Source organism: Anabrus simplex, chromosome 1 (genome assembly GCF_040414725.1).
Source record: "Anabrus simplex isolate iqAnaSimp1 chromosome 1, ASM4041472v1, whole genome shotgun sequence".
In the NCBI taxonomy this organism is placed as follows: domain Eukaryota; kingdom Metazoa; phylum Arthropoda; class Insecta; order Orthoptera; family Tettigoniidae; genus Anabrus; species Anabrus simplex.
Genome location: NC_090265.1, coordinates 1,337,366,800 through 1,337,384,185, shown reverse-complemented (window position 1 = coordinate 1,337,384,185; position 17,386 = coordinate 1,337,366,800). Strand labels below are relative to the sequence as shown.

General features: G+C 40.1%; 1 protein-coding gene across 1 annotated transcript in view; it reads left to right on the top strand.

Annotated features, from left to right (window-relative positions):
- The window catches only part of LOC136858968 (angiotensin-converting enzyme), a 248,026-nt gene that overhangs the window by 180,711 nt on the left and 49,929 nt on the right, over window positions 1–17,386 (top strand). The window contains exon 7 of the mRNA XM_067138664.2: window positions 8,901–8,999. Coding sequence (XP_066994765.2) covers window positions 8,901–8,999 — 99 coding nt within the window. The remainder of the gene's footprint in view (window positions 1–8,900; window positions 9,000–17,386) is intronic.

The following is a 17,386-nucleotide window of genomic DNA, read 5'->3' as shown; positions in this document are numbered from 1 at the left end:
AAAAACCGTCTTAGTTCAGATCTAGGTACTTCTTGTGTGTTATCGAAGACAAGTTAAGAACCTAACATAAATGACATGCCTACTAAGATTCAACAACAAGTTTCACACTAAAGTTGAGAACAACATTTCACTTAAAGTCCTTTGGAAATATTATAATTTTTTATTTTTATACTCAATAATACTCAATGACAAAGTGTGTTACAATGGGCGCTTATTATATTTAAACAAAAATTATGTTAGGTATTCTAAAACTTACATATTAAAAAATAATATATTTTTTGTAGTATTGGCAAAATACGACCACAGAACATGTAATGAAATGTATACTATTATTTTACGGTGTATATGTAATAACATATTATGAAACATAATTTGGAATTAGGGATGGAAGTTGGGGGTAGGTTCGGGGTTGGGGTGGTTGTAGCCATTCCAAAGGAAAATAACAAGTGGCACAGTATACAGTTCAGAAAAATAAATCAGACTTAAAATGGCACACTAGTTGGAAAAGGTTCGCCATCCCCGTGACTATACCATATGTTGCTGAAATTGTCATCTGAGGAAAAGTTGCGAGAGGTGAAATGAAAATGCCCCCATACCCATTGCATATCAACGTTATACAACACAAAATACTTACTGACCTCAAGTAACAATTGTAGAAAAAAAACCCCCAGTAAAATCACTGATAATATAGCAAATAGGTCGTATGGTGACGATGGGATAGGAAAGGGCTAGAAGTGGGAAGGAATCGACCATGGCCTTAATTAATATACCGCCTCGGCATTTGCCTCATGTGAAAATGGGCAAGCACCAAAAAGCATCTTCAGGGCTGACGACAGTGGGGTTCGAACTCACTATCTTCCAAATGCAAGCTGATAGATACGTGACCCAAGCCGCGAGGCCAGTTGCTCGGTATACAGCTTGTAGGCCATAACCGTTCAACAAGGGCATGCTAATAAACTGCATGACTTTGAATCCGGCAATCCTTACTACAATAAATGGAGATTCTAACTATAAAAAGAGCCCAATCTACCAAATGAAAGAGGAAAATAAGATTTAAGTATTAAAAATCGAATACCAAAACAAAGCTGTAAATTAACCAGGAGGAGGCAAACAAAATACAATAAAATGAAGAAGGAAAGACAGAAAGGGAGATTGCTTACAATTTCTTACAATGAAAATTCTGTGGGTAGTTATGACATCAAGGGACAATTTGACCAGTGCCCACCAATAAATACTTTCTTGCAATAAACATGTAGTGCTATACCATAAAAACCTTTTGTTAGAGATAGCAGCAGATCCAAATAACTGTTCAGCATAACAACATTAACCAATCATGATGCACGATTCTTACATTCATAGTAAAGTGTAACCATCAGTCCGGAGGAGCTGACATGATATCCTAACTACCCACATAACAATACAATCTCGGAGAGAAGCATAATATGAAAAGGTCACTGAGAGAAGGTGACGCAACAATGAAAGAAGAAAGGAATGCTGGTCCGTGGACCATGCAAATACGCAAGGAAAAATAAAATGTCAATAGAGACTGATTCCAGGTGTCCACTATAATGTCTAACAGCTAGATGATAGAAATATGTGGACCCAGGAAAAACAAAGCAAAAATAATTAGTTACATAAAAACAAAATTATTGAGGAAAATAAAACTTGGCAGAGAACCATGACATACACTTCTCTCATGCCACAGTGCACAGACAACACATTTCAAAACTGCTTCCCTCAGACACTATCATAATGATCAAATCTCATTTCATCGATCATGAGACACCAACACATAGCAACCATCTATCAGTCAGACTGCAGATTCCATTTATACTAACACAGTCATTCAAAACAAGAATAGAAGCACATGCCGTAGCATTTGCCAAGGAATAGCAAGATGATCACTCGAATAATGCATGAAAATAAAAGGAAACAGATATAATTAAAAGGGGACTGTGATAAACATGTCAGAACAAAACTCCTTATTGTGGGCTCACGAGGTATGTATTTAAAACGAATAGCTCCGAGGAAAATGAAAGCACAAAATGTAAAGAGCAAAATCAGTTGACATGGGGGAGGTCATTACGAACATAGAAGGAACAACAAGAAATTGTAAGTATGTCAGTACTTGCATGAACAGTCATTACAACAGTCATTATAATTTGGATCCACCCTATTCAATACATAAAAACTGTTGTTTAGATGAAATTACAACATATATTTCAATCAGAACTAGTTTCGATGGCCGTCAGTGTCATCATCAGCTGATATAGGTTCTTGGAAAAATTGGCAATCACATAATTTATCTACGTCAAATTGAACACAATTTAAAACCATATTAACAACTTAAAACTGTGTTATGATTTAAAACCATACAGTATAATCGTAACACAGTTTTAAGTTGTTAATATGGTTTTAAATTGTGTTCAATTTGACGTAGATAAACTTATGTGATTGCCAATTTTTCCAAAAACCTATATCAGCTGATGATGATGCAGACGGCCGTCGAAACTAGTTCTGATTGAAATATATGTTGTAATTTCATCTAAACAACAGTTTTTATGTATTGAATAAGGTGGATCCAAATTGTAATAAAAGTTGTAATCTTGGTTCAATACAGACAAACAATGAAATTTATTAATTTAACTGAACAGTCATCTCAAATAAAAAAAATATTCTCGTGTCTGGCACGAGTAACAACCTATACAGACCATTTAAATTGGGAGAAAATCTTCTGATAGCACAAGAATGTCATCTTGAGTGCTTGATCCATCTTTCTACCTCCCTGATCACATGACAAGACAAAGAGAAGAGACAGGCAGTATCAGAAGTAATATATTTAAATTACGGAAAAGTAAATTAACATCTGCTGAGACCTGTCGACTGAAAGTAGAAATACTAGTAAGGTCAGGCTTTCTACAATCACCAGTCTTTATGTCTCGACACAAAGAAGAACAAGTATTCACAATAGACTGATAATTCAATCAAAACACTATGCACACAGCCAAGCTCGAAAGTTAGTTTGGCTGAGAGGAAATCAAGAACAGCTTGATCCAGTATATGAGAAGTTGGAAGATTGGAGCATTAGAAATAGTGTGGAGAAAAGCAAGACAAATGTGATGGCAACAGGCAGGAGAGAGACAGAGAGAGAGAGAGAGAGAGAGAGAGAGATTTGTTTTTTAGAGAAAGAGACAGATATATATATATATATTTTTTACAACTTTCTTTACATTGCACCCACACAGATAGGTCTTATGGTGACAATGGGACAGGAAAGGTCTAGGAGTGGGAAGGAAGCGGCCATGGCCTTAATTAAGGTACAGCCCCAGCATTTGGTTGGTGATAAAATGGCAAATCACGGAAAACCATCTTCAGGACTGCCGACGGTGGGGCTCGAACCCACTATCTCCCGAATATTGGATACTGGCTGCATTTAAGCGACTGTGTCATGTTTTTCTACGGGGTCAGGTATGAAGTGAGATGAATCTATATAGTAAATTTTTACAACTGGATGCCTTTCCTGACATCAACCTCATCAGAGGAGTTAACCCGCGAGTGGTCGCTAGTCGAAATGTAACGTGAGTGGTCGCGCGTGAGACTTCCTCTCACATTAAAATAAATATGACATTTTTCACAGTTTTGTGGGGTGTAAGGCTGAAATTTACTACTGAAATGAAACGCAAATTCTACCTTATATACTTTAGATAACAATTAAATGATTAGCTGTGTGAGAGAGAGAGAGATGGCGTATGGCTTTTAGCGCTGGGAGTGTTCGAGGATAAGTTTGGCTCGCCAGATGCAGGTCTTTTGATTTGATGCCCATAGACGACCTTCACATCATGATGAGGATGAAATGATGAAGACGACATATACACCCAGCCCCCGTGTCAGTGAAATTAACCAATTAAGGTTAAAATTCCCGTCCCCGCCGGGAATCGAACCCGGGACTTCTGTGACCAAAGGCCAGCATGCTAACCATTTAGCCATAGATCCAGACATGATTACCTGTTTATTAAAGACACAAATTACTATTTAAATAACATATGCAGTGTACATAAAAATAACTTCCATCCTGAAGTTGTAAAAAGTAAAAACTCACACATTCATTATATCTAGTAATATTTGCGTACAGAGCAAGGTTTCTGAACACAATAACATTTTCAAAAACAAGAAGTGCTCTTAATACAAATACTAATGCGTACAACAGGAGTAAGTTCCCCGCTCCACTTCAAAATAATACCAACGTCATTAGTCACGCGATGAGAGAAACTCTCACGCAAGGCACATGTACACATAGGAACCTTTGTTCTGACTAGGGGAGGGGGTGCTTACCCTTCAAATGTGAATCGCTCTACTCACGACAGTTATAAACTCATCTAGAAGAGGAAACAATCACCTCCCTTTCATCACTGTGAAGTAATATCACAATAAAAATTAATGTGAGAGAAAATCTCATATAGCGTCCACTCGTGGGTTAATATGAAATGAATGGTGTGATATACCATAGCAGGAAGGGAGTAGGTGAAACCTGATGCCAGCACATAGCTTATTCCTGTTGAATAGCACTAAGGCTTGATGTCTAGAGGTCTGCATTATCTCTGATTTTTACCGGCGAGTACTGCTCGCCTCTCTGAATCTCGGGATTATGCGGCCGAGCATCCTGTGCAGCCGGTTGCGGGCTACCGATCATCAGCGACTGGCCGAGTGCGCCAAACGCTCGGTCGGTTGCTTCGCCGGACTTGAGATCATAGGCCACTACTTTATATTAATCCTCACCTATTTATTTTACAAATGTCTTTCGTACTATCAGTTCTATAACCTAAATTGTATATGTTACATTTGAAGTGTGTTAATATGTTGCAGACTATTGGATTTTCGTCTTTGAGGTGATAATGTATCTAATAATTGTAACGTTATGAACTGTAATGTCTTCATATAGTATTTTATTCTGTTTGCTAGATAAACGGGGACACAGTAATAGTGGGCTATGTGTAGCCTATCTCCAGACTCGGCCACATATACACTGTACTAGTATCAAATGCAGGATCAAGAAGAAATGCAGGATTGTTTTTAAACAAATACTCATCAATTTTCTTTTTACAAGCGTTAATTTATAAACAAATTATGACCTGTAAATAAAGTTATATGTGAATCATAAATATACTATTCGTTTTTCGTCATTGGTGCTGCCTGATGCACAGGATTCATTTGTGTTCCTGGAGCTACTACTGCAGCTGGCGGTTTGCACTTCTTCCTGTGAAGTAAATGAAAGTAGAATCATACATTCATAGCGTTTGAAGAATGTTTTCTTTCTTGTGATTACGTGGTATGTTCAGAATACTTACGAAATTGTGATGGATCAATAAGAGATCATCTACCTTGTCTGATTCCAAGCACGATCATTTGCTGGACAGCACGTGACCGGCCTGGCTACAATTTCTCTCGCTGGGAGCACTAGTGGCAGGAGTGCAGAGAACTTTTCTGACTACTACTGACAGCCTTGGAAATAACTCCGCATGCGTTTTCCACCACTTCAAAATGTGGCATTCGGCACAGCTACAGTCGGATTTGGAGAGCGAAAGGTACCTGTCGAGATCATTAGTAGTATTTTTGTGTCCATCTTCGTCATCCTCATCCGAACTCCAGTCCACCTTGGACTTTTTCATGGGAAGAACTTGGTCACTGTTTGCTTGAATGGGCTCTAAAAATGAACAAAACATCCGTAATGCATTCATGTCACCTTTAAATGTGTATAAAAGTTAGGATACTGGTTACTAAAAGCTATATTTCCAGTGAATTCCTTTATATATCGCAAAAATTACATCAAAACGCATTGTGGAATATTTAGGTTGCGAAACCCTTCCCAAATATTGTACATTTTAGACGGCATAATTGCTGATCTAACGAAAGTTGGAAGATTAGACAAACAAACATTCGTTTTGTTGTCATTAATGATTTCCTGGGCCGTACTTAAAGACATGATACTGTACAGGCTTTTGGGCTTATGCCTTATTTTCTTGACACGGCATAAGCCCAAAAGCCTATACAGAAACATTCGTTTACTATCTTTTTTCAGTGATTCGACCTTACCATTTACAGGCACATTTACGAGCACAATCGTCGAACTTCAGCATACGCGACGTGCTTTTCTTCTGCTGTGACTTTCTTCAAATGACGTCGTGATGGCCATAGAACCATGGCTTTGTAAGGGATAGCCTCTGTTGAAATATGCTGCTCTCGTTTTTATTTTCGTCATGCACTGAAAATGATAAACAATATATACATAATTAAATTATGATAATTCAGCAGGTTTATAAACGGTCGTAACTTATAAAAATATTTCTTACTTCGCTGTCACTCTCTTCTGGTTCACAATGATGTAACAGACGCGTGTACCAAGGCAGCACACGTTCCAGCCTTGTTACACTTTCCAAATCCAAACTCGCTTCTTTAAAAGGGGTTAGAAAAGCGATAACTTCTAGTATGCACTCTTCATGGAAAGTTTCTAAGAGTTTTGATTGCCCACGGGATTCTAATAGATCTCGAATATCGTCAATTAAACTTATGATGGAATTGAGCATTAACAGTATACTGTTCCACCGCGTTACAGCTTCTTGCTTCATAGAGTGCTGCAGACGCCCAGAGTGACCCGATCTCTTCAAATAGCCTACTATAGCTCTTGCTGATAGCAGACACAACAGGATTTCAGGAGCTTCATCTTCTAAAAACGTCTCTTAACATGTGTGACGAAGCGCAGTCATCAGGCAGTGATCAAAACAAGGCAAACGGTCGTAAGATTCAAGTGTCTTCTTCATATTAGCTCCTTGGTCGGTGACAAAGTAACATTTTGTAAGATCATTCTTGTTAATTGCTAACTCAAGCAACCGGTCTTTGATTTCGTGCCGAATGTTCTCTCCTGTGTTAGGTGTGTCTGGAAACTCAGTTGTTAGCAAAACAAGCGTTTCTAGCTGCCACTCATCGTTAACATAATGCGATGTCAGAGTCAAAAAAGTTCTCTTCTTATAGTTATCAGACCACAGATCAGCGTCTAAAGCACACATTTTGTTCTTTGTGGCACATATTAGCTTTGGCACCATTGTCGCCCGTATTTTTTCGGCCTTTTTTTAATATGCCGTGATACAGTGGTAGGGTGCGTAAGAACATCTTCTATTATTGACTTTGCCATAAGTGGCGCCAACATTGATGAGCTCCTGCGAATAATTCTTGAAGCCAATCGTACTACAAGTATTTAACGGTAGCAAATCCATTCCACTCATATCGACCAACTTATCAACACCAACTTTCTTTATGCTGCTTGGTACTGCACGTGTTCGGTGGAATTCTGATCCTCAGTTATTTTTTCAGCGCCAAATCATACCTGTTTTGCTTGGCTGGTAAGAAAGTACAGTATCACATGTGGCACACTGCACGAACCCAGAAGAAGCCTGCGTGACAGGATCCACTACAAGTGCAAACGATTTCCAAGCTTCACTCTTCGCCACCTTTTCCTACATATCTTTCTTCTTCAGGACTAACGAGCCGCTCCTAATTCTCTCCAGAATACTTATCTTCGTTTCTTGAATGCAGCGTTTACGACTTATACTTGGTTGATCCATAACGCTGTCTACACTGCTCAAAGCCCAGTCACCAACTGGTTTTACACACGATGTCTAATGCATTCCGCACTGTAGAGCGCGCGGTGGTTTTACTGTCACCGACCGGGATTATGATTACGCTCGAGCGCCCGGCAGTGCTCGAGCGTTCCACTGATCACCGAGAGGTGAAGGACGACTGGCCACATGGTGTAGTAGACGGCCACAGCCTTATCGCAGCATGGGCTTTTCCTAGCCGTCGAGCAGCGGCACGAAGTGGGCAATGCTCGAGCGGTTGTTTTCCTCCAAATGCAGAGCTCTATTGATGTCCCCATCCAAAGGACGAATCACCATCAACAGCATCATATGCCCTCGCTCCATATGAACACTGCGGGGAGGTTTAGAATTGAATCTTGGCTCTTGCTATGCCATCTAGTGATTAGAAATCGTATACCATCACCTCTTCTACCCGACCAGCTCTGATGGTGAAAATTTTGCAACTAATGGGATTTGAATCGGCTAACCATGGCATCAAATGATCATGGCCACCAGGTGGGCTTACAATAAAAATAGAAATTAGAGATAAAGATATTAACATGTTGAGAGCATTAAGTAACAAAAAAGTGGAATAAAGGACAATTTAGGAAACATATGAGAATTAACTGGTGAAGTTAAGAAATTTCTTCTACCATAGATGGCAGTGTATAAAGATGTGGAGCGTATTGTCATAAATCTTAGTTCTTCTAGATCCATTTCTTGTTCATTACTTTCATACCTTCATCAGAGGAGTATCTACAAGATTTCTGAAGAACGGTGCACCAGGGATTCATTATTTTTCAAAAGCTTATAAAACATCACATGTTTTCAAATTGTATAATTGCATTGGAAATGCTATGATGTATACCTGTCAAGTACACACAAAACTTTCAATACAACCCAATATAAGTGGTCTATGAATAGCAATCACAAAGGTAATTAAAATTGAGAGAACTGTTCTCAGATATGAACCACATTAATAAAGTTACATACTGTTTTACTGTCAAGGCCTCTCAAATAAGATAAAAATGTATCTTCGGGTTCAAATTTTCAATTAAATATTCTGGTATTTTCTAATACATTTCTGAAGCTACGAACGTCATTGCAAGTGAGTTCTTCTGAAATTTTTGTCTGATTTTCAGCAGACTGTGGGAAAACCATATTCAGTATTTTTCTCATCTGCTGGTGGCTATTTTTGGACTTATAATAAGTTACTTGATTTTCACTAGAAAAAGTCAGTTATGCATGTTATTGTTTCATGTCTATTTTCAGAGAGAAATTCCAAGGCGTGGCTCCACCAGAACGTAGGACATGCGATGATTTTGACCCAGGGTCAAAATATCATATTGCTGCAGGAGTTCCATTTATCAGGTGGGCTAATAGTGTAATTAGAACACTTCTCAGTCTTATGGAAAGGGAGTTCTGTATAATAATAATAATAATAATAATAATAATATAATATAATATAATTTAATTATATAATATGTATAATTATATAGCATGTGAGATTCCTACTCACTAAAACCCATACACCCTTTTCCCACGACATATATCTCCGCCCCAGAATCGCTCTCGCATTACTTCAGGGCGGTGTCATGCTAATTTCTCAGGTTTCTTCTTCCTTTATTTCTCCTTACTGCCGTTCATGAGCATTCATATCTCTCTTTTTCTGACGCAGGATGCCTTCTACATGTACTACTATCTGATCCCAAGATTCTTGGTTTCGTAGCATCACCTGCAAAAAAATGTGTGAAATACATCGTCTACATCATTGCAATAAATACACGCTGAGTTGCTTGCTCTACCTACTCTATGTAGAAATTTCTGGAAGTATCCGTGACCCGTCAATAGTTGCGTAATATAAAAGTTAACCTCGCCATGAGCTTGGGCAACCCAATCAGCTAGGCCTGGTATCAGCCCCTTAATCCATTTTCCACGAGGATCTTCCTCCCATCTTTGCTGCCACCGCTCCATTCGTTGTCTATAAGCTAGCTCCTTAGCGCGCTTCTTTCCAAGCTCTCCTTGAGTTCGCCAAACTTCCTGTCTCTCTAAGGCAAGTAAATCAATCGGTGCTACCGCTGCTATCATAAGGATCGCAGGTTCGAATACTGTGCGATATGCGCTTGTAATACGCAAAGCTGATCTCCGCTGTGCCGCAGCTATCCTTCGCCAGTATTTTTCAAACTTCAGAGATTCAGCCCAGACTTCGGCACCATATAGACCTTTAACGTTGCTCATTAATCTACTCAGCGCAATCGTTGTTTTCACCGCCTTATATGTCACCCGTTTGATATGCTCCCAAAAAGTAAGTTTGGTATCAAGTGTCACTCCGAGGTACTTTATTCTAGATGTTTCGATTTCTGTTTGTCCAATATACATTGGAATGACGGTCGTGATCCTTTTTCTTGTCAAGGGAACAATTTCTGTTTTATGATCTGCCAGCTGTAATCTGTGATTCGCCATCCAATCTTTCACCCGTCGCATTACTTGATTTAGCTTAAACTGAGCCAACTCCAAATTTCAAGCAACTATCAAAACAGCTATATCATCAGCATAGCCCACGAGCATTGTGCCTTCCGGCATCTCTAACCTCAGCAATCCATCACACACTATGTTCCACAGATTTGGGCCAAGGATGGACCCTTGTGCTGCACCAGCTGTGAGCCGTTTCACTCTCTGCCCATTTTCTGTGTGATATACTAGAGTACGATCTTTCAAATAATTTCTCATTATGCGCATGAGATACTCTGGTAGTTTGAAAGTATTTTGAAGCGCTTCCAATATGTCATTCCAACTTATCGAGTTGAAAGCGTTTCTAACATCCAGAGTCACTTTTCGAGAGGGATGATTACCCATTTGTTCCCTTTTAGCTGTATTCAACACTTTCCATACTGCATTGATTGTCGAATGCCCTCCTCGAAAACCATGTTGACGATCAGAGAGGTCTCCAGCTAGTTGAACTGCTGAAAGTATTCTTGGCTGCAAAAATTTCTCTAATCCTTTACCAGCAGTAACCAGCATACATAAAGGCCCATAGACCCCAGATTTCCCTTTGCTTATTAAAACTAGCCGAGCTGTTTTCCAGCGGACACTAAACACCCTCTATAGCAGGCAGCTATTGTACATTTTCAGCAGTAGTTGTGGACAGAAATCTGCTATCAGCTTTAATATCTCTGCTGGAATACTATCTGGTCCTGGGGCCTTTTTACTTCTAAGAGACCTAATCGCTCTCGTCAATTCTTCTCGTATAAAAAGTGGCACATCATCTATGAATTCATCATCAGCAGCAGCAGCAGACCTCTCAGGATGATCTGGGAATAATGTATCTACAATATCCTTCATTGCATTTGAGTCCATGATCGGGTTTGAGAAACTTCCAAGTTTCTTCATAACGATCTTGTATCCTAAACCCCATGGATCGTCACCCACTTCTTTAGTCATTTTCTACCATTTGTCGACTTTACTCTTTTTGATAGCATTTCTCAATTCTTTCTTCGCCGACTTATACTCAGCTGTGAGTGAGGTGTCTTCTTGGCTGACTCGTGCTCTCTGTGCCTTCCGTCTAAGTTGCAAACAACGTCTTCTCTGGTCAGCAATATCTTTGGTCCACCAGTACGCCGAACGCTTCTTGTTTCGTAATGTATTACGAGTCATGGACAGATGACAGTCTCTCCAAATAAGCTGCATGGTGAGCTCAACACATTTCTCAGCCGCTTCTTTCCGTTTATGACAACATATTTGTTCTGTTATACTATCCATTTCATTCATAGCAAGAAATTTTTCTCTGTCCATATTTTCTATATTCCACTGTGTTGGTTTATACGATGTAATATTAATCTCTGAAGTTTCAGGAAGAATACGAAAAGTAATGTACTGGTGATCACATCCTGTGTATACTTCAATCACCTGCCAGTCATTGATATTTGACATGATGTCCTCAGATACAAAGTCATGTCCAGTATGGTTCCTCTACAGCCCGGTTGTCGAAAGGTTGGCACATTTCCAGTATTAGTGACCATCAAACCCAACCTAGCGGCCATCTCCATAGTTTGGCGCCCTCTAGAGTCATACTGTGGCATACCCCATTCTAGTGCTTGGGCATTGAAATCACCAACCACAATTAAACCATTGTCAAAACCTTGTAATACGTCCTCTAGGCCGTCCAGCTTAGCCTGAAATTCAAATACTGACTCATTTGGCATAAAGTAACAGCTCACTAAAGTATATCTACCAGTGCGGACCCAAACAAAACCGTCTCCGCATCCTTGGTTTGATACTGGGGATCTACCCAAATCTGGTATCCAAATTGCAGCTGTCCCACAATTATCCACGAACCATCTTGGGTGGTCTCTGTCTTGATAAGGTTTACTGAGAAGAAATACATCTACTCCTATCTCGAAGGTCATCTGCGTCAAAAGATCATTGGCAGTTCTACTCCTGTGCATATTTGCCTGAATAACCTTCATCATGTACTACTAGTTTTAGCCTTTTCGAGAGCTTCACGAAATGCTGTGCAGGCTCTTGAGCCAAGTACATGACTTCGATTAGCTTCATCGACGTTAATGTCTGTGCAAATTATGCATCTTGGATTTGCTTTGCAACCTGCTGCCCTATGCCCGGCTTCTCCGCACTTAAAACAAATTTTGCTTCTATCTGCACCTTTGCAGTTTCATGCATGGTGTCCATACAAAAGGCATCGAAAGCAGCAAGATAGCACGATCCTTTTTCGGATTCTACAATCCAACCATCCTATTTTAATTTTACCCATTTCTAAAAGTTTCTGGGCCTCCTTATCTTCTATCTCAATGATAGCAAGTTTTTGCCCTCTGCTGTTCGAATTATTAATTGAGACTTTCAGTTCTTCGAAATTCTGAAGATCCTGTCTTACAGCTTCCTCTACATCTAAAGCACTGGTGATACTGTCCATGTCCCAAATTTCCAAGGTAGTGCAGGGAGTTAAAGTCTTCACATCACCATCCGTTCTAAGGACATCTCTTAAAGATTTATTAAAATTGTCCCTGTTCTCGTTTTGTGTGTCTTTATTAAAAGTGAGAAGAATCGCCCCAGTCTGAGTTTTACGAATAGATCGAATACTCACACCGCTCTCTTCCGGTTTTATTTTACCCTGAATACCCTTCAAAACATCTGTAAAAGTCTTGCCATTTGTTGGTTTGATAAGGACAGAATTGGGAACGAGCCCTTGATTTTAAATGGGTCCGTTTTTCTTCTTTTTCCCCACCATCAATGACCTCCATTCTGCCAGAATTTACCTCATCTGTTAAAGGTTGGATATCGTTATCCTCCTTCATTTGCTTCTTTTTTTCTTATAGGAAATCTCAACCCATTTCTCCTTATTTTTCTCCTCCCCGTTCGTCACTAACAGTGTCGTAGGCAATTCATTTATCTCTACGGTTGTTTGTTCCTGTATTAGATTTTCCCTAGCTCTCTTCCAGGATGTACTGCATGCTGCTCCAGCATCAAGAGCTTCTTCCAATTTTCGTAAGCCATTCTGGATTTCCAGCTTAAGGTTCTTAAGCGGAATAGCTAGAATGCTTTTCACCAATGCCCTAGCGATCTCAAGATGTTCTTCCTCTTTACGCTGTTTGTCCATTATTATTTCCTCACTCCTCCCATTAGGTACTTGCGTCATATCCTGTGTCCCAAAACTGTCACATTCAAGTACGTTTGCACTCCTATTCTGACATGAAAGAGAGAGCTCTACCGAATCTCTCTGAACTTCTGCCTCCGTCATCATGCAAGAAAGGAATCTGACTGGCCGTGACTGAGTTGCGGCGGTGAAGGATCCTGTCTTTGATGTATATTCTTTGAAAGCAACTTATAACCTATAATCCTGGATGATCAAACACTTATCTACAATTAATTTGTCTACAAGTTGACGAAATGATTTGATGAAGTTGTAAAACAATACTACAGGTACTAGAAGAATATTCTAGCTCAACTTCTAGTGACGCATATCATTAATTACTTATGAATTCATCATTAAAAAAAAAACACAGATATTCACCCATATTTCCATCACGTAATAATAATAATAATAATTTTTTGCAAGGGAGTGTGGAAAATATTTCATAAGACGCTTGTGAGGGTCCACACTCAACAAGTGTGTGGAAATTCTTACCCAATAAAAACCACACTCCCTTTTCCCACGACGTTTATCTCCGTCCCGGAAACCGCTCTCGCATTACTTCAGGACGGATGTCGTGCTTAATGCATCTTGTGCTTCATCTTCCTTCTTCTGCCTTACTGTCTGTTGTAATAGTCCAGGTCCTTCTTCTTCTGGCGCAGAATATTTTCTACATAGACTGCCACCTGATACCAAGATTCTTGACTTCGTAGCTTTACTGACACGATACCTTCTGGCGTCAAATCTCCCTGCATAACTTCTAAGCATCTTCTTTGTGGCAGCCAATGAACGCACACAAAGAAAGTATGTAACACGTCATCGATATCACCACAGTATATGCACACCGGTCTAGTTGCTAGCCCTAGCCTATGAAGAAATTTTTGGAAGTATCCATGGCCTGTCAAGAACTGTGTGAGATAGTAGTTCACTTCACCATGATTTCGGCCAACCCATATGCCCAGGAAGGTATCAGTCTTTTCGTCCATTTCCCTCTAGAGTCATCTTTCCATCTTGTTTGCCATCATTGCATTCTGCGACTAAGAGGCAAAGCCTTTGCCCTTTTCCTTCCTAGCTCTTCTTGTGTGAGCCAAATTTCTTGTCTTTTGAAGGCCAACAAGTCAGTAGGAGCTACTGCTGCTACTACTAGAATCGCAGGTTCTGATACTGTGTGATATACGCTAGCAATTCGTAAAGCTGCTCTCCGTTGTACAGCCGCAATTCTTGTCCGATATTTCGCAATTTTTAACGATTCAGCCCAAATTTCCGAACCGTATAGCAGTATCGATTGAACAGTCGACATGAGAAGCCGCCTTTTACTAGATTTCGGCCCCTTGATATTTCCCATGAGTCTACTCAGTGCAGTCATGGTTTTCGCTGCCTTATCTGTTACCCGTTGGATGTGGTCCCAATATGTAAGCTTAGTATCAAGCGTTACACGAAGATATTTTGTGCTCCTAGTTGTTTCGATGGCTATCTGCCCGATCTGCATTGGAACAACAGTATTAATCCTTTTCCTCGTCAGGAGGACAATTTCCGTTTTATGATCTGCGAGTTCTAACTTGTGATTTATCATCCATTCTTTGACACGTCGCATCACCTGATTCAATTTAAATTGAGCCAGCTCTAGGTTACCGGTTACTATCACAGCAGCCACATCATCAGCATAACCCACAAGTTTTACATCTTCTGGCATCTCCAGCCGTAACAAACCATCATACATGATATTCCAAAGGTGTGGTCCAAGAATTGAGCCTTGCGCTGCACCAGCTGTGAGCCGTTTTCTTCTCTGACCATCTTCCGTGTCATATAACAATGTACGGTCTTTCAAATAGTCTCGCAGTATATAAGCTACATGAGATTTTCTGGTAGCTTGAAAGTTTCTTGTAGAGCTTCCAAAATATCACTCCATCTTGCCGAGTTGAAAGCATTTTTAACATCTAGAGTCACAAGAAGCATCAGCTTTCTAGAGTAATGATTACCCATTTGAGCTCATTCTGCTGTCTTCACCACTTCCTTCACAGCATCTAACATTGAGTGACTTCTGCGAAATCCATGTTGTTGGTCAGAAAGGTCCCCAGCTAATCGGACTGCCGCTAGTATTCTCGGTTGTAGTAGCTTCTCTAAACCTTTCCCGGCGGTGTCCAGCATACATAAAGGTCTGTAACCCCACAGTTTTCCCTTTACTGATCAGAACCAATCTAGCTATCTTCCAACAAAAGCTTAAAATTCCCGCTTCCAAACAATGATTATACATTCTCAACAGCAGTTGAGGACATAATTCGACTGCCACCTTCAGTACTTCTGCTGGAATACCATCTGGTCCAGGGGCTTTCTTATTTTTAAGGGAATTAATTGCTATTATCAATTCTTCAGTTATAAAAGGTGGTACATTATCTAGTTCTTTCTCGGCCTCATCATCAATCCTCTCTGCATGATCAGGGAATAGCGTGTGTACTATTTCTTCCATGGTGCGTGAATCCATGATATGGCTTGGTAGCATCCCGAATTTCTTCATAACAATTTTATACCCTAATCCCCATGGATTTTCATCCACTTCCTTAGACATTTCCCACCACTTGTTGGCTTTACTCTTTTTAATTGTATTTCGCAGTCTTTTCTTCATAGTCTTATACTCTACTGAGAGAGCTTCATCGTTATGTCGTGCTCTTTGTGTCCTTCGTCTGAGTCGCAGGCATTGTTTCCTCAGTTCAGCAATTTCTTCATTCCACCAATATGCTGGACGCTTGCCTCTCCATTGTTTGATTCTGGTCATTGATGCATCACATGCTTGCTGAAGGAGCCTCATGGTGTGTTCCACGCATTTATTAGCAATTATGCTTCTTTTGCCTCCGTGACATGTATCCGTCATACAGTCCATTCCATTCTGTATTACTTCATGAAATTTTTCTCTATCCATAGTGGCTATGTTCTATCTGTCTGGCTTGTGCGTGATAATCCTTAGATGCAGAGTCTCTTGAAGTATACGAAAAGTGATATACTGATGATCGCTTCCAGTATATTCTTCAATTACTCGCCATTCAGTTATCCTAGACACATACAGTCCATTCCATTCTGTATTACTTCATGAAATTTTTCTCTATCCGTAGTAGCTATGTTCCATCTTTCTGGCTTGCGCGTGATAATCCTTAGATGCAGAGTCTCTTGAAGTACACGAAAAGTGATATACTGATGATTGCTTCCAGTATATTCTTCAATTAGTCGCCATTCAGTTATCCTAGACGCAATGTCTTCAGAAGCAAAGGTTACATCTGGTATAGTTGTTTGACACCCTGGTCGCCGAAAGGTTGTTACATTACCCACGTTGATAACCATTAATCCCAATCTGGCGACCATCTCCATTGTACGCCGCCCTCTAGAATCTGTTTTAGGCATGTTCCATTCAACTGCTTGAGCATTAAAATCACCAGCAACAACTAGGTTAGTGTTCATCCCTTGCAGAATATCTTCAAGCCCATCTAGTTTTGTCTGAAAGTCAGAAATAGCCTCATTCGGGGTAAAATAACAGCTGACAAAAATTACCTTCTCAACTTGGACCCAGACAAACCCATCTCCGCATCCTTGATTTAAAACTGAATATTTCCCAAGGTCTGCTACCCATATCACAGCTGTCCTTGGATTGTCTGAAAACCAGCCTGGTTGATCTCTGTCTTGATATTGTTCACTAAGAATCAAGATGTCTGCTCCTATCTCATAAGCCATCTGCGTCAATAGATCATTGGTAGTTAGACTCCTGTGTATATTGGCTTGAAGGATCTGTACCATTCACCACTGCTTTTTGGCCTTTTTTAGTGCTTCACGAAACACAATACACTTGCCTGAGCCAAGAGCATGATGTCGTTTTGACTCTTCAACGCCCATATCTGTGCAAATTATGCATCGTGGATTAGTTTTGCATCCTACTGCCTTGTGACCAGCTTCCCCACACTTAAAGCAGAGTTTACTTCTGTCCAATCCTTTACAGTTTCGTGCTTGATGCCCATACAACAGACATCTAAAGCACCAAGGAACTACGGCCCACCGTCTTACTCTGCAGTACAGCCAGCCTACTTTAATTTTGCCTATGTCTAACAGCTTTCGTGCCTCGCTATCTTCT